Genomic DNA, 21627 nt, shown 5'->3' with positions numbered 1-21627 from the left:
TATAATAGAAATAAATATGGTTCTAAAACATATACTGAAAAGTGCATTGTTCAGATATATTTTTTTTCACAGCATAACATATCCACTGTACAATCGTTGATTATATGCCTACATTATTTTATTTTATACATTCTAACTAGGATTACTAAGTAGCATAGATAAGAAATATTTCATAGCAAGTCTACAGGAAAATCGTTGCATTGCCCTGAAACAAGGATGCGTGCGTGTGCGTGTGCGTGTTTGAAATAGAGACAGACCGACAGAGCAACATATATGTTGTGCGCGCAAACATCCAGCACGGAAGCAGACAAAGCTTGTTTCATTCTAGTTCAGAGGCACACAATCAGCCCAGCCAGCATTTCAAGTATCGAGCATTGTTTTGGAAAATGCACTCCGTCACACATTGGCAATGCTGAGTGATGGGGAGAAGAAAAGATCATTCCATCACAGCTCATGAAAGGGGGGGCGGGAGCGGGGGCAAGAATCAGACAAGCACTTGGACGGATTGCTTCAGAAGAGTAACAGCAATGAGACAAGCATCTCTCTTTCGACCCCCCCCCGCCCCGAAGCCGAAGCCGAAGCCGAAGCCCCACCTCAGCAACTGCACTTTTCTTAAGTGCAGCCAGTTCATTTCGGAGAGCCCTCTGCAGCAGGCTGGAAGCAGCTGCCATGCCTCTTTTCTCCAAGGTCGTCTCCTGGATGCCTCTCACGGTTCAAATACAGACTTATTGTCCGGGCAGCAAATGAGTAAGACTCACTCGTGACGTCTTGCCAACTCCGTCCTCCTCATTCACGCCATCCTTCATGTTCACGCTGCGCCATTAGGCCCGTGAAACCCATCCAGTACGAGGAGGGAAAGTCATTCTGTGGCAGTTGGATAAAAAAAAAAGGACACGCAAAATTCAAGGAAGCGGACAAAATGTCGGCCACTCCAACTTTGGCCTTTTCGTGGCCACGACAGGAATGTATTGTGTTTCCGTGAAACGCCAATCATTGGATTTCCCGTGAATCGCGGTTGACTATCTAGGCATCGAGAGGCAAAAAGTAGTTGACGTGCCAATCGCCACGGAAACAAGGACAGTCCATTCCGGATCTTTGACGAAGCATGCTTTCTGTATCTCGCGTCGGGGTTCATATGTATCGTGAAGATGATAGGAGACGAAATCCAAGCCGGAGGACAACTTAAGAGGGGGAGCGCTACACCAAACATTCCGGGGCAAGCGGTTCGGCCGGGTAGCGTTCAACAAGTCAACGCTCAGACTTGACTTTGTACCGCAGAACAAAGTAAGTGGCCAGTCTGAGAAGGAGGAAGAAAACCCCCAAGACCATGAAGTCGACGTAGAGTTTGGCGTCCTCCACATCCAGCAGCTGCAGGACCTCCTCCGGCTTTTGGAATTTACACACGAGACCCGGACATTCAAGCTCGGTGCGGTTCATCCCGTAGATGGAGAGTATCACTCCCTCGAAGCCGTACCTGCAAGTGGCAACACATCGTGAGCTCCGCGAGAAGCCGGAAGAAAATTGTAAAGAAATCACAGCATACCTGACATAAGATACGTAGGAGCTCCACTGCAGGTATTTGGGAATGGTGTCAAAATTGACAAAGAAACCAGAGAAGAGTAGCACAGGTATGGCTGTGACCGGACCGACGAACGTTGCGACCTGCGCGAGAACGGGACAGAGCATTTGCTTCCAAAAATCCATCAATGAATAAAAAGCACCAGAACCGCGTGTGAGTTCGTCCTCCATTTTCCAAGAAACCGTTTCATTTTGAAACGGCATTGTTTGTTTTTCAAACGTACTCCAGTAATGTGAAAACATTTTTGCTCATCCGGAACTCTCATTTATTGAGTTCTTAAGATCTCACATGGAAATGAAAACAAAAGTGAAAATGTGACCTCAACCGCCTTGACGCTCAGGAGCAGAAATCAAGGCAGCCGGGTCAAATCTATCGTTTGATTGGCTATATTTCAGATTGTTAAATGAAAAAGACATTTTTCATTCAAGTGGCCAGCTGAGCCCCACAAGCCATAAAAAGAAGACGACGAATCGTTCCAATTTGGAATCTCCTTTGATGAATGCGAAAAGGACTCAAATAAACGTTGACTTGTTTGCAGCAGTTGATAAAGGCAACTCACCGCACGGGTCAAAATAAATGAATAAATAGCTGATGATGATGAGGACAATAATTCCTATTAATATCAAATAAAGTGCATGCATTGAGTGTTTGCGGCTCTCACCTGCAGAGATGTGGACGCGGCGCCAATAAGCAACCCCAGCGACTGAGCCACCAGCGCTGTGGATGTGCACAAGGCCATGAAGAGCAGATAGCGAGCAGCTTCAGCTGGCTGCTCCGTCATCCAGTACACAATACTGCAGTACATGATGGGACAAATCACCTGCCAGGGAGACCACACATTGCGAGTCGTCTGGTGCACAAGCCAGCGGGGTGCCAATTCCAGAGTGAGCAAAGTCACTATTGCGGGTCTCGGATCGATGAAACATTACCTGGAATGGCACATCGGCCATTGTTTTTGCCAAATAATAGGCTTTGAGGCTGTACCAATAGTTGAGGTGTTCCCGGACAAACACAGGCATTTCCAGAGGAACTGCGGGAGCACAACATCAACAAAGTGACTTTCCTCTCCAACTGCAGTCAACATTTCCAGGCCACGGCGGGACATCTTACAGGTCAGGACGGTGGGCATCAGGGCGGCAAACATGAGAAAGAGCATTGAGAAGAAGAGGAAACCCGTGTTGTTGAACACTTTACTGGCGTCGTTTCCAATTCTCAGATAGAGGAGACCGATCAACACTCCAATACACAGATGGGACGTGACTCGGAGGTGAGTCAGCACCTAAGAAACCGCCACAAGTGCTTTTAGTCCATCCGCAACACTCAACACCTCTTTCCAATTTCAACGCAGAATGCATTTTCATTGGTTGTTTTGGGACAGGGCGGCCCACAATGGGTTCTAAAATTTGACAGATGGATGGCGTGTTTTGGTCAACCGCAATTCGTCGGAGAAAAAAAAACAAGGAACGTGAACAAAAGCATCACAACAATATGAATGTGTTTGAAAAAGCACGGCGTTTAGAAAGTAAAACGTGAACAAGGTGTATTCATTTCATCTTTTCCAAGTTTGGCGGGCCGGATTCAAACGTTTGAAGGGCCGCATGTGGCCCCCGGGCCGCAGTTTGCCCACACCTGCTTTAGGATGACATCATGATTCTGTGGCGGGGATTTTTTTCCTTACGATGAAAAATAAATCTCATGGGATTGAATATGCTTTTTTCAAAAAACAGGCTTTACCGTGTCCCTGCATATTGTAATGAAGGTCCTTTTGAAGAGGATGCAGAACTGCGTGAAAGTACTGGTGGCAAAGCTATGTTTCTCAAGCGTGCCCGTGTCCTGCGAAGAAATCAACGAAAAACCACAAATGAATCAGCTTTCACACAAAAGACGTATCGCAGCGTTGGACGTATGACAAAGAAAACTATCGGCTTGTTTCGCGTCGGCCGTTATTGTTAAAAAGCCTCATTTGTCATCGTGCATCGTCCGCCCAAAGAGCTCATTGCGCATGTTTGACGTCCATGAGTCAAATGGATTGGCTCAGTCCAATCCACTTGAAATCTGGGCGTATCCTTTCTCTTTTGTGTTTGGAACGCTCCGTTCCTCAAATCGTGTCGGGATCTCTCACACTGTGGCACTGAGACGGACAGGAAGAGTCGCTCTCGTCTCTGGAGTTCTTCTTGCCCTCCTCGGAGCACAGTCCGCCTTGGACCGCCTCGAACAGCACCGGGTTCAGGTCCCCGTACTCTCCCGACGCCACCTCGATGACTGCGGGGAGAGAAGACGAGCACCTGACAGAAGGCCCGAAAGATGCTCTGGCGTCAAGTCGGAAAGCGGGAGACTTTCAACTCACTGAAATCTGCAGGATTGTGATATGTCGGGCAGCGGAGGCCCAGGTTCTTCAGATAAGGGATGAGGTAAGGGACCGTGCCCTTGTAGATGCATTGACCTTGACTGAGGATGTACAACTAGAAGGAAGGCATTCATTCCAAAAGTAGAAAGTGGTTGAAAAATGCTCCAGAATTCCACAGCACGCTGATTTGAATTCCACATTGTGGCTGCATTGAACTTAGCGAGGACTAACAATGAGAATTGAAATATTGATTTTTAGCGTTCCCAACTGAAAGCCTTTCTGATTGAGATTTCAAAGTGGATGAGCAAAACCACAAATTCATTTTGATTTTTGAGCACGACATCCTCCATGCCAAAGTCATGCAAATTGCAAAAAAGTGACTAACGATTGCTAATCGGAGCCAGGAAACATCCCATTCGTATTTATTTTCGCTTGGTCTCAACAAACTTTCAGTAACGTCGCAGTCAGCCCACCAACCAAACATCATCGGTGAGTTGACGTCCTTTGTTTGTATTCCTGGTCAGACGATGGACAGCGTCAGGAAGGGATTGACTTTTTGGATGGACGGGCAAACTATAAGCAACAACGGTGCAGCAAACTACACCTCCATTAATAATGCCTTTCATTTAAAAACATATCCTTAATAACTGTACTATTCTTTTAAAAAAACGGTTAGAACGAGAAACCTGGGCAACTCGCCTGCTCTCATCTTTGCGGCAGCTAATAGAAAGAAAACGGTGCAGGCACTCCGGTTACCTTATCAAACATCTCAAAGAGCTTGGCGCTGGGCTGATGAATGGTACAGATGATGGTTCGTCCTCCCTGAGCCAGAGACTTCATGAGGGAAACCACCTGGGAGCACGAGGCGCTATCCAGTCCGCTAGGTGTCACACAAACAAAAACAAAAAACAAAAACAAGACGCATGCTTGAATGTGGAATCGCGCGGGGATTAGAGCAGGCGGACGAGAAGAAACGTGATCTTGCACCTGGTGGGCTCGTCAAAGAACATGACAGGAGGGTTGTTGACGAGCTCGAGGGCAATGGCCAGTCGTTTGCACTGACCCCCCGAAAGACAGTTGGTACGCGTTTGAGCGCAGTCCAGAAGGCCCAGAGCTGTCAGAATCTCGTGCACCTGAAACGGAAGCAACAGCCTTTTAGATCACAGCACACCCGCCGAACGGTCAAATTGGAAGCGATCGGCGCAGACTCACCAGCTCCTTTTTGACCTGCATGCTCTCGTTGAGTTTCAGATTGGCCGAGACCTAAAAGTGCCATTGAACGCAACACCACTTGATTTCACAACAGCAAAACACTTTTGATATGGCCTCATTTCAAAGAGCAGAAAATTGGAATACAAATGGAAAGACATGAGCAGTAGAAGAACAGCAGAACAGCGACGGTCTCATGTTGAGTCCAAAGCCAAAGAATCCAAATGTGTCTTCAAACGGGTTTTAAAAATGGGCAGAACGGGGGCTTGCCTAATATTTAATGGAAGCTCATTCTTTAGGGAAACGGCACGATCCCCCCTGAGGCTGCGCTTAGTCCTCGGCACCTCCGGCAGCATTTGGGCCGCAGACCCGACGCGGCCGGCAGGTGCGTAGGGGAGGCGTACGTACGTTGGGCCGTTTCAAGGTTTGAAGACCGACAAAAAGCCAACTCGGAAGTGCACTGGGAGCCGGTGAAGAGAGCCCAAGATTGGCGTGATGTGATCCGTCCTCCGAGATCCAGTTAAAAGGCGGGCAGCAGAATTTCGGACCAGTTGAAAACGCTCGAGGGAGGGCTGGCTGACTCCAAAATAAGGCGCATCGTAGTAATCTAGGCACGGATTATTGTTTGTAAATGCCGCTGAGAAAGAAAGGGCTTCACGTTCACGTTCGGACCGAGCAACAGCACGGGTTTGACGATCCAATTTCAAAGCCAAGTGTGAGACTGTTGGCTTTAGTCGAGATGCCGGCAGTCCGAGGTCAACGGGGCGCAAAGCAGAGGGGCCCGCTGAGAACAAACAGCGAGAACGGACGTCCAGCGCTGACACGCTGAACAGAAAGGATGAGACTAAAAAGTCAGCTCACCATCATGGCCTCCCTGGTCGTCAGGTGCGGCAGCAGCATGTCGTCCTGCATGATGTAGCAGGACATCTTCCGGAAGGTCCGCAAGTCCCTCGGGCGCCCATTGACAAGAATTTGGCCCTTCATGCCGGTCTCCCTGCGCCCAAACACAAACTAGGAGTACCAGTGCAAATGTCACTGTGAAATTTGAAAAAAAAAAAAAAGCAAACAAAATCAATCAATGGTCTCACCTGTACCCCGCAAGGATATTCATGAGGGTCGACTTGCCGGCTCCAGAAGGTCCCATGATACCAATCAGCTCTCTGCTGTTAAATTTTCCCGACAGACACTTGAGGAGGGCTTTGTAACCTGATGAAGACGGAAAACAACTCTTTCATATTGTGACGCGCTGTCTTAGAATAGAATAGAATAGAAATCCCTTTATTGTCATTGTACGCTCAAGACTGTGAAATGAAGCCCCGATGTAAACGTCGGAGTGGTTTACGCGATCCGCGTTGTGAGGGGAACATGTGACGCTTGCTGACGATCCAAACGTCTGCTGTGGCTCGTGCATAATCTTTATCACCGTGTCTCATTCAGCCAGACGGCAGCAAGTGCAGCTCGATGTCCGCCAAAAAAAAAAAATCATTCAAGGTCAAATACACAAGCACGCAATCCGATGGACCGACAAAGAACACATGACTGATTGATGATATCCGAGCAGCGATTTCACTTTTCCTGGAGGAGCGAGATTTTTCTGCCCGACTTATGCGACAATCAGCCGCTAACGTTCCCATTCCGTGCCACAATTCCCAGCAGGGCAAGGACATTGCTTTGACCTCATCAGATGTTTTCATCAACATTCACCAAGCGAGCAGCTCAAACCAGAAAAACGCTGAAAAAGCTAAAGCATGAAAAGCAACGTTGGGAAAGACTTTCAACATTTTGGATCTCAGAGTGATTCCCTTCGTGTCCGACCACTTCAACCGCTGAAGGGGTGTGACCTCCCCCAAGGCCAAAGGACAGACGGTCATTTTTGACACGCAAGCAGGTCGCCTCAACGGCTCTCCTCAGCAAATGTGGCGATGGCGGCGGGCCGGCAGATCGCACATCACTTTGAATGCGCCGCCCGTCAAGGAGAGAAATCCACAGAGCGGGATGAGCATCATCGGAGCACTTTTTGTTTGCCACCGACATCTGGAGGAATAAGTCATCGGCGGTGTCGTTGAGATAAAGATGTCTGTTCAGTTCATGGCGTCTGACGTCACAAGGCTCAAGGCCCGTGCACGTCAGCCTTCGGTGCTCGTGTGTAACAATTGGAGGTCAGCCGTGGAACAACAAGACTGATGAAGACTGATGGGCTTTTTTTCTTTTTATTGTACTCTCATCAACAAACAAAAGAGGCCTGCTTGATAAAGGATTGAATGTGCAAAAAAACAAACCGCAGCAGACTTGATTGCACAAGTGGAAGCGGCCAATCAGGCTGTCAAATGTGCTCAATTTGAAGGCGGTTGACTTTTTCAACTTTCGGGGGGCGTGAATGCAAATAAATGAATTGAACGTGCGGCAGACGGCGGGGGTGAGTTAAAACATTTGCCGCGCAATGATTCCATTGGACGATTGTTTGGCTTTCATAAACGCTTCCAATTCCATCACTTGCAACGATTTCTTCTGTTTGTGGAGCTCTTCCAAAAGCGTTCATCAGGAACAAACAACAATCAGCGCTGCCACGCCGAAAGGGCAAATGGTTGCATTTGTTGATTGCGAGAAAGAAAATGAAATGGCCCCTGATGATTTTTTTTTTAAATGAGAGCGCATCACTCTTCCCCCCCACCCCAAATTCTGGATCCAAAGGATTTGATTTTTTGAAAGCCTTCGATGAAATAGAAGGGAGCAAATTCAACACACAACAGCCAAAACACGGTTTTGAATTGGTTCTTGCTAAGTAACTCGCCTTTTCAATCCTCGCTCGGCATTCTCTCTCCAGAAGGACGGATGAAGTCGTCTACTTAAGGGAATGCTTTCTTCAATATCAAAATATCTGGACATCGAATGCACGATGGAATACGAAGACTTATTGATTGGGCTTCCGATGAAGGTAAGAAGACAGCGTGAGCCGCGTCCGGAAAGACTTTGCTTCGTCGGCATGACTGAGGCACTTCCCGCTCACTTGTCCTCCGCACGATGAGCCGACGAGTCCGTCCCGGCCAAGCAACGCGAGCACGTGCAGAAAGCGCAGGCCCGAGTTGATGAGCCAAGGAAAAACATTATTGACTGCCGCTCAATTACTTCCTGTCTGATCTGCTCTGCTTTACCGAGACTTGAACCCTGCCCCCCCCCCCACCTTGGACACGCGCCAACACGCTTATTATCCCAACCAAGGCCTGACATGAATGATGTCTGGCCCCTTCTTGAGTGCACCCGCCCTGTTAAACCCACAAAGGAGGCAAACAAGTTGAGAGAGGGTAGATTTGCCGGCAAGTCACGATGACCTGATGTCGGACATCCTTTCATCGTGTGTTTCATGAGCCGATCAATCACGTCTGGCTCACTGACAACACGGCAAAACGAGAAGCAAACAAATTATTGACCAGGGCTCAACTTTGCTGAGCACTGCAAAGGTGCACTTCTGCGTGCGTGTGTACCTCTCCTCCTCCACCAGGGACCTTCACGGATGGTGTAAGACAACTCATTAAACTCCAAGTCCACGGCGGAGCGACGTGGGAGGTGGGAGAATCGCTGCGCCTCAGTGATGTGGTTTTCCACTTTCTTCAGGTGTGTGAGCAGGGGCGCTTCCGGAGGCGCCGTGCTGTGAAGTTTGGTCTCCTCCATGGGGATGCTGACGGAGACCTGCTCCGTCTTTTCAGCCATGCTGAAAAGAAAGGCACGTGGACAATTTAACGTACACATCTGGGCGTGGATTTCATGACAGTCAAAGAACAAAGTTGAACCAAGAAATTGGACATGATGTCATCAAGTTGGGCCTAAAATGTCGACACCGGCTTCCTGTGAGCATGTAAGCCGCAGCAACTCTTTTGAATTGTTAAAAAAATAAAATAAAATATAGAAGCCGCACCAAGCTACAAGCCGCAGTTGAAAAAAATGAGTTGTTTACTGCGTGTGCAGAACGATTTTGTACTGGGAATGCACATCAACAGATTGTTAAAAGAGTGCCTTTTAACACGGCAACTACTTTGCTAATCAAAACAGAACAGAACCAAGAGAAAAAAAAACAATAACAAATTGAGATTTATTTTGAGTATTTGCTGAACTCTAGAGCGCCCCTACTGGTGAAAGATAAGAATCCCCAGAAAAGCCGCACGGTTCAAAATCAAGGAAAAAAGTCGCGGCTTAGAGTCCGGAAAATACGAGACTTATGAAATGAAGCTTAAACAAGACAAAAGAAGAACAGACGTGTCACAGTGGCACCAAAACGGAATGAAAATGAAAAAGGGGCCTTGTTGTGACGGCGGAACTTTTCTTGCATTGGCACTGATTGGATTTTTCAATTTGAATCATTTGGGACACGTGCAAAACCAACATTAGCTGAGAATGAATCGATTCGGTTGAGGGAATAATTATCCAATGCGTTGGCTAAAAATGAGTCACCTTGTCGAAAACGGTGCTGAGCAAGATGCCATCCCTGATAATTGCGCCAACGCGCCGCCGGAAGGCGTTCGGAGCTCGTGTCTGCTTTCAGTCGCGCTCATTTGAATGCCCGTCGGTCATATCTTCCACGACAGATGCTCGACAACATTTGAACTTGAAAACGTTGGGTTAGCAAATATCTTTGGAGGCTTTCCAGTGTCACGCCCAACATTTTTCGATTAGATTTTTTTTTTTTACATTGGTGGGCCGAGAATGTTTTGCATTGACGGATTCACATATCACTTGACACTATTTAAGGATCGCATCCCAATGCTCTGTTGACCATGTCTACTTATTTTCAACACGGCTCCACTTTTGAGAGTGAGGCATGCATGCGTCCATCTCAACTGCAATCTGTCGTTGCCTTTTCGGGGAAGACATTTTGTGTATTATTCTCCATAATATCCTAACACAGTCATTGTCAAAGTGCGGCGCGCGTTTGATCCGTTGCAGACGATGTGATAGAATGGCTTAACGCGGTTCAGTTGTATTGAACTATTTTTTAACAATTGTGCAATATTTCCATTGAATGTTTTTGGAAATATATTTTCTGATATTAAAATGCAATGTTAATGTTCAAACGTTGCTCATGTTCCCGTGACGATTATATTAAACATACGAATGAATAAACCCTTATTTCTCACTTTTTGGGGGATGAACACTGACTACTAAATGTTAACGTGGGTCATCGTGGTGGTATTTGGTGGACGAAGATTTTCTTTCGGGAAGTGCTTGGTGTCAAAAGTGTGAGAAGCGGCATTCTTTTGTATTGAGATGCACCACAAGTGGCTAATTATGAGACCGCATCAAAAGTTTGTTTGTCATGTCTACGGCACACCCCAGTGTCATGCTAGCGCCTTGAAAAATACAAAAAGAAAAACGTGTTGCTTACAGCGCGTCCAGAAGTTGACCATTGTTCAAACATCAATGTGTAAAAACACACACGGCAGCCGGTCTCGACTTGAGCAAAGTGTACTAAAAAAAAAAGAAATGCTCACATGAAGAACCTTGACCGTGGCTCTGCTATTGATCACCGTGCCATTAGTGAATTTCCATTACCAGGCCGCATAAAGGCTCTGTAAAAGTGACTTTAATGGCCTCTTACTCAGATGAAGGCCTGCCGGTTGTGGCCTCATGTGTGGCGCCCACATGCAGCCAGGACACGTGAGCACATGGAAAGATGCTTATTAATCATTCTCCAGACATCTTTTTTTTTTTTAAGTGTTTGTCCTTACGTATGAGCTGGAGCCCATCCCAGCCAGGTGACCCAGGGCAAGAGGCGGCGTACGCTTGCAAGTTAATTGCAGGGCATACAGAAAACTGTTGACGCCCACAAGCACAATGATGAACAAGTAAGAGTTTCCAGAAGATTCGACCCGCATTCTTAAAACGGTGAGCCAGATATGCGAATCACGACCACACCGTACTGTCCAATATTAATAATTAGATTAACGGTTAGCCTGTTTGAGCTATTAGCTGTAAACTCACCCCCAAGAAAATCACATCTTCCTATGAGCTAAAACATGCATCGGGACCTATTCATCACGTTTGTATTAGATCACGGTAGTTTAAGGTCGAGACATTCCTTCACATTGCTGCATCCCACACACACTGCACTTACTTATTATGGGGTGTTGAAACGAACAAGTGAGACGTTCGTTTTCCCTCCCTGGGTGGGATAGCAACAGTCCAGAGGAGATCCCTTCAGATTAAAAAAAAAAAAAAAACAACACAGTCCCAGCACATCAGAAGCGCCAACAAATAGTCCCAGAGAGCCCAGCGCAAAAACAATCCAATTTGTTTGCGGGTGCAAAAAGAAGACGGCTGCTTCTCGTCAAAAGATCTCCCGGGGTGCGGCAGCCGCTCATGGTGTCATCATCATCATCCGGCATCCTCTGCACAGGCAACTCCCGACATTTAAATCATGTCCGGCTGCAGCACCTCATGCGATAAGCCCCTTTTATCTTTGAACGTATCCATCCGCTCGGAGCCCGCATCCCAACTCTCACTCGATGTTGACGATGACGATGAGGATGAGGATGAGGAGGATGTGCTGAGAAGCCTCCGGCCGGCTACTCGGATGGAACTAAAGTGCTGCAACAGTAGCTCGACGTGCGGACGTCGGACGGTCGCTGAGCTGGTGTGCGCTCGCCGGTCTGGGAGGTTGCTGCTGGAGAAGGAAAAAGTAGAAGAAGAAAACACAAATCTCGCTTAGTTTCCCGCTTGTTCCATCCAGCATGCGAGCAATCGCTTCACACGAACAATTACATCATTTCTGATCAAATCCGGACTCTTACGTTCACGCAGAACGACGATTTTTTTTTTTGTTCTCCCCTCATCAAAATACTCGCCTGATTACGTTTGAACGCCAAAGGTGCGTAAAGCTTGAAGTGAACCAGTGGCGGAGGTTTGCGTGCGCCACTGTCTCTTTAACGGCCGCACCTGCCCGGTGCTGATGCTGCAGTGGCCGGGTTATTTTCGGTAAATCAGCCGGGGTTACTCGCGTTCAAGTGGACCCAACATGTCTTACGTCACCCCAAGGGGGGGGGCATCAATATCTTTTTTCAGCCAATCACACCTGCCGCTTTTTCGGAGCCGCTCTTCATATCCATCTCATGCGAGTCATGTCATTTCACAAGTGCCAAATTCGAGGCCGAGGGCTGAGATCCAGCCGTCACGTCGTTTTATGTGGCCCTCTAAAGCAAATCATGTGTGACCAATTCAAGTTTAGTGCGAAAATCCAGATTTAGGGGCCCCAAGGACTTTGAATATGAATCATGTTCATCATCAACGAAAAAGTGTGAGACAAATATTAATCAGCATTTAATCAGGTCGACAATTGAAGCTCACATTTCACGCTCCTCTTCAACTCCTCTGCATGCTTCTTGGCTGACACAGCGCTCCTGAAAACGGTGAAGCTTTGCCATTATTTTGACCATATTTCCTTTCGCCAAATGGCGTGTATTCGAAACCGTTCTCAGTAATTGCAGTTCTACCTCATGGAAGACTACCACGTGCTGACTACATCCAACCATTTCCGACACGCTCGTCTTCATCATAATCCAGATTGCATAATGACATATTTACCTTGCGGAAACCGGGATGGCCTTTGTTCACGTCCACCTTTTCTCTTCCAAAGGAAGGCCATTCGTCTTTTAAACGACAAGAAATAAATCACTTTGCCATCAAGATTGAAAGTAAGCACTTCAAGATATGGGAAGTCAAAACTCAACAAAGGACGGATTTGTAAAGCGGCGTGGTGATTGTATAACAAAATGAGGGCCACCTCGCGGATAAATACGGTCCAAGAAAGAGGGAAAGGGACAATCAGACAAGATGGCATCAACAAGAACGACGCTCCTCTCCGTGGGCCTCCTGCTGTTTTCCATTCAAGCGCCACTCATCAGAGGTGATTATTTGAAAAAGAATTAAGCGCAAGTCAAAAAAACTCAACCTTACTGAGGTGATATGAAAGCTGAATATTGCTCCAACTAGGTTTCTTATTGTGGCAGTGAATTGTGTTTCATCATACAGAGAATGTTTTTGGACAAGGTTGTGACAAAAAAATGAACATTTAGCTGAATGAAAAAAAAATGAGAACGTTTCATAAAATGGACTAAAAAGAGAGTGAAATGGCTGTCGGCCTTGTGTGTATTTGTTTGTTTTTTCATAATGTATTTATTTGGGCATTACTATTGGGTCATTTGAAGAGTCATTTGGGGAATGTCGTTCACTTGACGTTCAAAATGAATACGACAAGTAATAAAAATGAAACCCTTTTCCCGCTGCGCAGGACAGGCCTCCCTTGCCGTTCGACTTTCTGTGGAGAACGATTTGACCAACATGACCCCTGAGATCCATTTCACGTCCGTGGTGGAGGGGGGGGTGCTGCTGGGGGCTTTGATGAGAATACAGGAGACGCAGCCTGACTTTGAGTAAGAGCCGGCGCATGTGGGCGTCAGCGCCGTTTTGGAGCTCATGTGTCGCAACCCACCAGGTTCACGTGGAAGCTGGACTCAAACTACGGGCTGTTTCTCGAGAGCGTCAACGGCGTGGCCGGAAGGGACGAGGATCAAACTTACTGGGAGATTCTGTCAGAGAACTCGGGGGAATACACACGCTTGGATGCGGGTGAGTTCGCTCGCCGGCGTAAATCGCGAGCTGTAATGAGACGCTTCGGAAACCCATCGGAGCGATGACGATTGGGCTGGAATAAATGATGAACAATATTAGGCACAGATGAATCATCCAATTTCCATTTCAAATGTGTTATTTCATGCATGGCATATATTTTAAATGAAGTGCTCCATGTCTGTATTTGTTTCATGCCGATAATCAGCATTTGCATTGGCTTCAAAGACTCCATATGCGTCACGGCCTACTTTTAGACCACAAAAAACAAAAGCGGATCACCGATCATCTTGACTTTGTTTTAATCAACATCACTCAAAAGCAAACGTGAAATTAACTGCGCATGTTTTTTTTCCTCCAGAAAATCACAGTCTGCCATACTGTACTTTTTTTTTGTGTTTTGACAGGAATTGGCTGCTACACCCCAGCAGAAAATGAACACATCGTGCTGAGGTTCAGCACTTGGACCAAATAGTCACGAAAGACCTTCAATGTGCAGCACAGTCATCTTGATCACTTCGTTTTCATTTTATAGTGGATGTAGGATTGAGGACAAAAAAAAAAACAGCATCCCCTGGTGGTTAACACTGGTAATGCATGAGCATCAAGTACATAAAGTGTACCTTACAAAGGTTGTACTAAAATAGGAAAAACAAACAGACATGTAGGTGACACGTTTGACAGCAGCTTCAACCGTTCATATTTACAAAATACAACTGAAAATAAAGATTTAGCGACCCAAATATTTGATCTGGTGTAATGTCTTCATACCTTTCTGCAGCACAACGCTCATAAAAAATGAAACTCTACAGCATTTTCCGCGTTAACTGTGCGCCCTGAGCTCTCGCAGTAATGAGATTAAGGTTTCAGCTCCCTCAGGGACAGATGGACGAGGGAGGGGAGCCACTAATCTACACGGCCGCATTCCTCTCCTGTGTGTTGAGCTTTAACTTACAAGAAAGCACAAAGTAAGGGATGCGCATTCATGTCACTTGATATCAAAATAAATCCCGGCTCTCGGATCGATCGTAAGCTTGACTATCTCTAGAACATGTTGAGCGATCCACAAATCGTCACGGTCCTCATCAGAGTGGATAATATGGAAATAAAGAGATGAAGTGATTCAATTCGTGCCAACCGTTACTTGTATCGACTCGTCGGCTCACTTCCCCCGCAGGAACAATCTGCTGTTCTCAAAGTGAGGTCTCCCGTTAGCTTCTTTGATTTTAGCCTGTAGAAACTGAAAACGCAGAAAAGAGAAGGGTGGACACACTTTGGAATTCCAGAAGAGGAACAATGGTTTAGTTTGACTCCTTTAAAATAGACAACAACACCCGCATATTTGACTAGGGCTGAATGGTTTTGAAAAATCATTTAATTGCAAGCAAGGCCCCTCCCCCTTCAATATTGCCATACACACACACACACACATATGAAGATGGATAAGGACCAAACTTAAGCAGCAGCGCCAAAGAGAAAACACCAGACTTGTAAAGTAACTCTACTATAAATTGGACAATTAGTATTCGTCATAAGGACAACACTTGTTGATGTTGACGCTTGTAGCTGCACACCCTGAAGCACCAATTAGAGGGGAGAATTGATGAGCGCTGGAGTATGTTGCGGTTCCGAAGCTACTTACGGCATGACAAAGCGCAGTCACAGATGCAAGGGATACACTGAGCAAAGAAACGCTTCCAGCCCGTCTCCTTCTTCTTGCAGTTGTGGATCTGAGCGCAGCCTTGCTTGGGAGGACCAGAGTAGCTTTTATATGCACATGTCGCGTTGCATGACCCGTTGAGTTCCCGCTCACTGATTTCAATGGAGCCCTTTTTGCACATTCCTACAAAAAGGAAGGTGAAGCTAGAATAAGAGAAAGAAAAAAGGGCTGCGGCGTTTTGTACCATAGCGTTGACATACGGAGGCAGGAAGGTTTCGGGGTCCATAGGCCATTCGCTTGGCAAGTCCTGGTGGCGTTTCCCACCAGCATGAAGCCAGGACGACAGGAGTACCTCAGTTGAGATCCCACCCACCATTCATTTCCAGAAACAATTCCATTAAAATCCACATCTGGCTTCCCGCAGTTCACTGTCAGAACATGTCAAGCACACGCACATTGAAGCAAAACTACAATGTGGACGGTTCGGTTTGCCTTGATCCTCGCCTTACCTCTGCACAGGGACTTGTAACCCAGCCAGCAGCAGCTTGAGTCGCCACAGGGATCTCGCCTGAGCTCCTGGTGGCACGCCTTGCAGCCGGACAGACAAAGTGGGGCTGTTCCCGACCAGTAGCGGTCCCCAAGGAAATCGGGTTGCCCAATCCATTCGCTGTCACCTACTGGAAACACGTTGATTACTTTTGTCCGCAAAACTTTTCCTCAATATTGTGTTTGTTTTTTTTAAATAAATCTCAAATTGTTTGTTTTCTCCCTCCCTCTTATTCTCAGATAAACTATAACCGATCAAATTAGTGTTCAATCTGATATTGTTGGCATGTTTTCCTTGTAATATTTTTGAACATTGTATCACATTTTAAGTCGTGAGAATGCTGCTTCTCAACTTTTTTTTAGCCATCTAGGAAAAGGAAAAAAGTGAGCATTTCTAATTCTATTCTGTATTTTTATTTCGGTGTTTTCAGACATAATGGAGTGTGCCACTCAAACCAAGGCGACCTTTCACTCGTCTTTTCAGAAGTATTATTAAAGTGGTATTTTTTAATTAGTTTTTTACAAATGATATGGCTACACTGCCAGCATGCTATCTTGAGCAAACGTACGTAATCATTGAATTGCAACGATTTGATCTAAAACGGTCGCAGAGTTGATGATAAAACTTCCCATTAGAATAAAGTGTAGCAATGAAGATGAAGAACACTATTAGACAGTCTAAAAGCTGTTGCTCTTGGAAATTTAAAATAAATAAATAAATAGTTCTTCAATTCTGCAACAGACCATTTATGGTGACATAAAAATATGTCCTTTGGGAAACTAAATGGATTTATCACGTGGCAAATCCTCACAAAAAATCTTTAAAAATAGTTGCCACTATGAAACGAGCATTGTCAACAAAGTAACCAAGACAGCATAATAGATCTTACCACTGACTTCGACCTCATCGATCCATTCAGACGCCTGAGAATTTCCCCTCTGCAAGGATGTTAAAAACAGCAGCAGCAGTGGATTCAACCTCATGGCTTTTTACGCTCCTTTGCAACGTTTCTGGCAAAGCCTGCAGATCTGGCACGTCAGTCAAGTCATGATGTCCAGTCAAGGAGTCAATACTTTCCTGTCCTTCCACATTAGCTGAGCCAGGAGGAGAGCTGAGTGAAGACGCGATGAGAGGAGTAACGGCACACTAAGCCCTAATCTGCACCACACATGCAATACAACGAAGGTTGTGTTTCGAAAGCCTTCTTTTTTTTTTACCCTGTTTGCCGATATAATGAAATTCAAATAACAATCTGCCTAGATTGAGAACAGTCTGAGTGTTTTCCTCAATATTGACAGATTGGGTTTCACTTTGAGCTGTAATAACGAGAAAGTGACACCAGGGGGCGCAGTACAACACCGATAACGCACACGCGAGATTGTACAGCCACCTAAAAATGCAATCAAATGTAATGTAAAAGCGAAATCAACTATTTCACAATATTGATTCATTTTAACTACCAGTCCGGGGTCAACATTCACCACGATGATACCGCATCTGTGTCGATAAATCATATTTATGAGCGTTTTTAATAGTTGGCCCCTTTTTGTGTAGCTAGAAAATAGATTTTTATCATGAATAATGGAACAGTGCTGTGCGAATTTAAATAGTAAGAATAATAATTCAATGGGCCGAAAAAAAACAAAAACAAACAACAAGTCCCTCATGTTGTAACGATATACTTGCCTGACTTAATTGCAAGCAGTATGACGTCACCACGGATCGGCTTCAGCTCCCTCCGACTCTGAAGAAAGGTACAGAAGATGGATGGATGGATGAAATGAGAAACAAACATTTCACCGCACAATATTTGAAACTGGATTTTAATTTAGGTTTTGTATACAGTTCATAAAAAAATATGATGATATGGTAGTCATTGCAGATCACGTCATAGTGCAGATGCCAAGCTCTTGATCAAAGTTATCATTAAGTTACCTTTATGTTATAGAAAATGATCGCACAACCATGTGAGGCTGCTATATAAAAGGTAGGAGGCATCAGATAAATTCAAGTTATACTTATAAAAAATGACAGTCCATGTGGTTGTCCATGTTGGCAAGCAAGATAGGTGAGTCGAGGTCAGTTGTGTTCTTTAAGATGGTCAGTTTGATGAACAAAATAATTCATTCTAGTACGGTCACAAGTTTTTCATTCACCGAAACTGGGTTTCATTCGAGTTCAAATGCATGTAGTGGTTCACTGAGATATGAGTTGAATTATTTCTGTGACCATGCACATAAGTTAAATCATATTCCGCCACTTAAATGAACGGAAAGGTTATTAATCCGTTCCATCCGACCCCAAAATACGAACAGAGGTGTTTGCAATGTGATTTTTAGTTAGCAAATAGAGTCATATGTAATTAAACAGATGTTAGCATTAAGGTAGCAAGGTTATTCGGTGGCTTTGAAAACAAAGTGTAATTCTCTTTGTTTTGTATTCCATTGGACAGAAAACTTTGACTTTGAGTGGCATTGGACAGCTTGAAGCCACTTTTTTTTTTAAACAACTGCACACCTTCATCCACAATGCTGCTTTCCGTGAAGTGAGTCTAGTTCGCATCTCAAGTTTGCACTCACAAATCAAAGACGTCAAACTGTCTGCATGTCTTGTTCTTCAGCAGTATCTCGATACTGTAGGATGACGGTGTTGTCAGCCGCCTGTGTCAAACCTCCAGTGAGAATGGAGATGATGATGCTCTCTTGCTGACTCCCCTCCTCACAGCTGACGACGGGCGCTTCTTCTGCCTTCTGCTCCTCCAGAAGCAGCCCTCTCAGCTCTACTTGCGTCTCTGAAGGCGCGGCCCTGGGTGACTCGTCGTCTTCCTCGGCGTGTCCGCGTTGCCTCTCTCGCATCAGCTGCTCGTTCAGCTCCACGCTCTCATAACGGATCAGCTGCAGCCGCATGAAGCCGTCATCGTGCTCCTTGTACCTGGTAGCAATGAGCGGCCAACTCAGCAGGAAAATGCATACGCCACTGTCTATGCGTTTGGTATGCAGCGTCACGTACCGGAACCGCGGGTGTCCAGAAGGCCATTTGAATTGGTGTTTTTTCTGCAGGTGCACCGTGAGGTTATTGCCCCTGGTGAAGCACTGATCGCACACGTGGCATTTGTAGCGAGCTGCAAAATTTCCCTGAATAAAGACAATTTGATATCATCTTCAATCGCAGTTCATCACAAGGTATACATTCACTGCCATTGACGTGTAGAGACGCCAAAAAGGCCATTCATTTTACCTGTGCTGCTAGTCAATGAGTTAAAGATCACCCGTGACACGCAAGAAGCTATGACGTTTTTATATTAAGATTTCAGAATACGAGACTACTATGAATAAAATACTTCCTTTACTAAATGTAACAGTATGATTTTTTTATGATTAATGTCATTTTAATACTGACAATTTCTTTAATATACAGTATGTGTAAATTGTGGAATAAGCTTGGTCACAAATTCAGTTCAACTTTAAATTAAGGTACCACTAGAGAGTAAAAAGCCACTAAAAACGATTGCCACAAACCTTTTTTTTTTTTTTTTACAATAAACCAGACAACACACATTCATCCATCCATGTTTAAAAAAATCTGCAATGTAGCAACACCGCTGTCGCTCTTACCTCATGCTCTTTTTTGTGGTGAATCTTCAAGGTGCTGACAGTGCGAGAGGTGAAAGCACAGCCAGGAACATCACAGTGGTAACTGGGCTCGATGCTGTGGCTGTCCAGATGTCGCCGCAGATCCACCAGATTCTTAGAGCTACAAATAGCATATCAGAATATCTCAAGCACTTCTGCTATTTTATAAAGGAGAACGGAATAAGTGCACTTTTGCATGATGTGGTACCTGTGTTCACAGTATTCACAGCTATATGGCCTCTCATTGCTGTGGCGGAACTTAATGTGGTTGCGCAGCGCTGAAGGCGAAGGGCAAGTCATGTCACACAACGGGCACTTGTAGTGGCTCACTACACAAAGCAGAAGTGAACGATATGAACGTCAGAAAGTTCATGGCATGGAACATTTTTAATGACTACAACTAAACGAGAAAAAGGAGAGGAAACACCTCATCCGGGTAGCAATTAAGGACTTCTACGCACCAAATTTCTTTTTAAAGGTACAGAGCGTGGCAAGGAGTTCAGTCAACTTGTGAATCAGACATCTTAGCTAGCGACTAACCATGCGTTCTCATATGGTCTCTTAGCAGTCTCTCTGTGGCAAAGCGTTTTGAACAGTGGGAACACTGGAACCTTTGGCCTAGAGAAAACATAAATCAAAGCACATAAAGAAAATACTTTATTTGTCCGCTTATGTCCATTAACTATTTTGCTTCTTGTCCCGTGTCTCTATTTTCACCTTCCATAGCGCTCTGTCGAATGATGTGGTCAAAAAACTTTGTGTTACTGGCGTACATCCCTCCACAACCTGGACACGCCACTACCTTCTCCTGGGTGTGGCTGCGTAGATGCTCCCGTAACTTAGAACGGCCTTTGGCGGTAGCTTCGCAATCTATGCGATGAAATGGAAGGAAATCCAGTTGTATGAAACAGAAACAACTTCCATTTCTTAACTATTTTCAAGGGATTATGATTTACCCTTCCATCCACAGCGTAATGGGAAGTCACTGTCTGCTGCTGGTAAGTCTATAGTCAAGCTGTGAAGCTCCACATGCCTGTAGAACCACTCTGGATTCTCATACGGCGGTTGCTTGAACAAAGGTGCAAAAAGAAGAGGTAATTGTATTTTAAAACCTTACATAAGTGATATTTATCACAAATTACTATTTGGATGACAGAAGACATTTTACAAACAGCCCAAGCATACCTCACACTCCTCCCACAGGCAGGTAAAATTGTCAGGGATTTCAGGGACAACGTTGTGGTTCTGGGAGCCGATGGAGCATGTGGCAAATTCTGCCAGGCCATTCAGCACCTGCTGACCTAACTGTTTCAGCTTGGTATGGTAACAGTGAAAGAAGAGATGTCGCCGGAACTCTTCAAGACCCTCCACGGAGCAGAAACCGCACTCTCGCCAAAGACAGTTTCTCACACCTGGTCAAAAAAAAGAAAGAAAAAAAAACGCAAATCTAGGTTATTAAAGCTAAATGGAAATATTGCATCGAAAAAGTGGAGTCATCCATTTTAGTCCTGCAGACTTCCCTCTATCTGTTACAATGATGATCCAGATGATTACATGTGTAGTTCTTCACATACAAGTGGGGAACGAGTCTGCTGACTTCAACTCACCCTCCGGTTCTTCATCCTGCTCCTCCGCCACGTTCATATCATCCAAGTGAACCTCCACATGCTTGCAAAAAAAATCCATTTGACTGAACGACTCTTGACACGAAGCCCACTCACATTCTAATATCAGCGTTTTTTTCTGCAGTCGTTTATTGGGAGCCATTTCCTTAAATGGCTAGTTTGATTTATTTAAAGAAAAAACGGTAGGTGATAATTCTAGAAATATTTTCACCTTATGTTCAAAACACACGGTGGGGAAAAAAGTTATCCAAATCATCAAGCGACGTACATGATCCCGTATCGGCTACCGCTCTTTGAGTATCACAAATAATGACGTAAACAACCAAGACAAGTTGCTTTTAACAAGCTGTGCACCGCTCTTAACAGTTCCACGGGAACAAAACAGTATTTATTGGTTCCGGGGGTTAAGTGT

At 45.3% G+C, this 21627-nt stretch overlaps 4 protein-coding genes across 7 annotated transcripts; 1 reads left to right on the top strand and 3 right to left on the bottom strand.

Annotated features, from left to right (window-relative positions):
• Positions 1-912: 912 nt before the first annotated feature.
• abcg4a (ATP binding cassette subfamily G member 4a) lies at positions 913-14247 on the bottom strand. 2 transcript variants are annotated; one of them, XM_088279718.1, is made up of 18 exons: positions 13703-14247; positions 12708-12772; positions 12471-12523; positions 11242-11790; positions 8618-8844; positions 6224-6341; positions 5997-6129; positions 5139-5189; positions 4914-5059; positions 4683-4806; positions 3927-4041; positions 3702-3841; positions 3314-3412; positions 2690-2858; positions 2509-2609; positions 2241-2399; positions 1544-1662; positions 913-1474 (listed from the first exon to the last, which is right to left on the bottom strand). In XM_088279718.1, the coding sequence occupies exons 5-18, from the start codon at positions 8841-8843 to the stop codon at positions 1249-1251; spliced, it is 1926 nt and encodes a 641-aa protein (XP_088135844.1). In that variant the 5' UTR covers position 8844; positions 11242-11790; positions 12471-12523; positions 12708-12772; positions 13703-14247; the 3' UTR covers positions 913-1248. The 2 variants fall into 2 exon arrangements, with proteins under 2 accessions (XP_088135844.1, XP_088135845.1); XM_088279719.1 differs by lacking the exons at positions 12471-12523; positions 12708-12772; positions 13703-14247 and adding an exon at positions 11918-12254.
• LOC148320616 (cobalamin binding intrinsic factor-like) lies at positions 11357-14253 on the top strand. Its single transcript, XM_088279720.1, has 5 exons — positions 11357-11994; positions 12760-13029; positions 13414-13555; positions 13618-13751; positions 14159-14253. The coding sequence occupies exons 2-5, from the start codon at positions 12957-12959 to the stop codon at positions 14224-14226; spliced, it is 417 nt and encodes a 138-aa protein (XP_088135846.1). The 5' UTR covers positions 11357-11994; positions 12760-12956; the 3' UTR covers positions 14227-14253.
• An 18-nt stretch (positions 14254-14271) lies between these two features.
• LOC148320615 (sushi repeat-containing protein SRPX2) lies at positions 14272-17443 on the bottom strand. Of its 2 annotated transcripts, none has more exons than XM_088279716.1 (5): positions 16848-17443; positions 15921-16088; positions 15672-15839; positions 15394-15594; positions 14272-14991 (listed from the first exon to the last, which is right to left on the bottom strand). In XM_088279716.1, the coding sequence occupies exons 1-5, from the start codon at positions 16939-16941 to the stop codon at positions 14978-14980; spliced, it is 645 nt and encodes a 214-aa protein (XP_088135842.1). In that variant the 5' UTR covers positions 16942-17443; the 3' UTR covers positions 14272-14977. The 2 variants fall into 2 exon arrangements, with proteins under 2 accessions (XP_088135842.1, XP_088135843.1); XM_088279717.1 differs by having other exon boundaries at positions 15921-16085; positions 16848-16994.
• Positions 17444-17569: 126 nt separating this feature from the next.
• Positions 17570-21610, bottom strand: hinfp (histone H4 transcription factor). 2 transcript variants are annotated; one of them, XM_088279713.1, is made up of 10 exons: positions 21198-21610; positions 20776-21002; positions 20547-20658; positions 20308-20460; positions 20131-20208; positions 19799-19919; positions 19573-19711; positions 18968-19092; positions 18538-18889; positions 17570-17702 (listed from the first exon to the last, which is right to left on the bottom strand). In XM_088279713.1, the coding sequence occupies exons 1-9, from the start codon at positions 21355-21357 to the stop codon at positions 18550-18552; spliced, it is 1455 nt and encodes a 484-aa protein (XP_088135839.1). In that variant the 5' UTR covers positions 21358-21610; the 3' UTR covers positions 17570-17702; positions 18538-18549. The 2 variants fall into 2 exon arrangements, with proteins under 2 accessions (XP_088135839.1, XP_088135838.1); XM_088279712.1 differs by lacking the exon at positions 17570-17702 and having other exon boundaries at positions 17764-18889; positions 21198-21601.
• Between the last annotated feature and the right edge of the window lie 17 nt (positions 21611-21627).

The sequence above is a fragment of the Idiotropiscis lumnitzeri genome, chromosome 17 (genome assembly GCF_059441095.1).
Source record: "Idiotropiscis lumnitzeri isolate Australia: NSW breed Sydney's pygmy pipehorse chromosome 17, RoL_Ilum_1.0, whole genome shotgun sequence".
NCBI classification, from domain to species: domain Eukaryota; kingdom Metazoa; phylum Chordata; class Actinopteri; order Syngnathiformes; family Syngnathidae; genus Idiotropiscis; species Idiotropiscis lumnitzeri.
The sequence above is the reverse complement of the archived record's forward strand: the minus strand, read 5'-3'. Positions and strand labels throughout refer to the sequence as shown.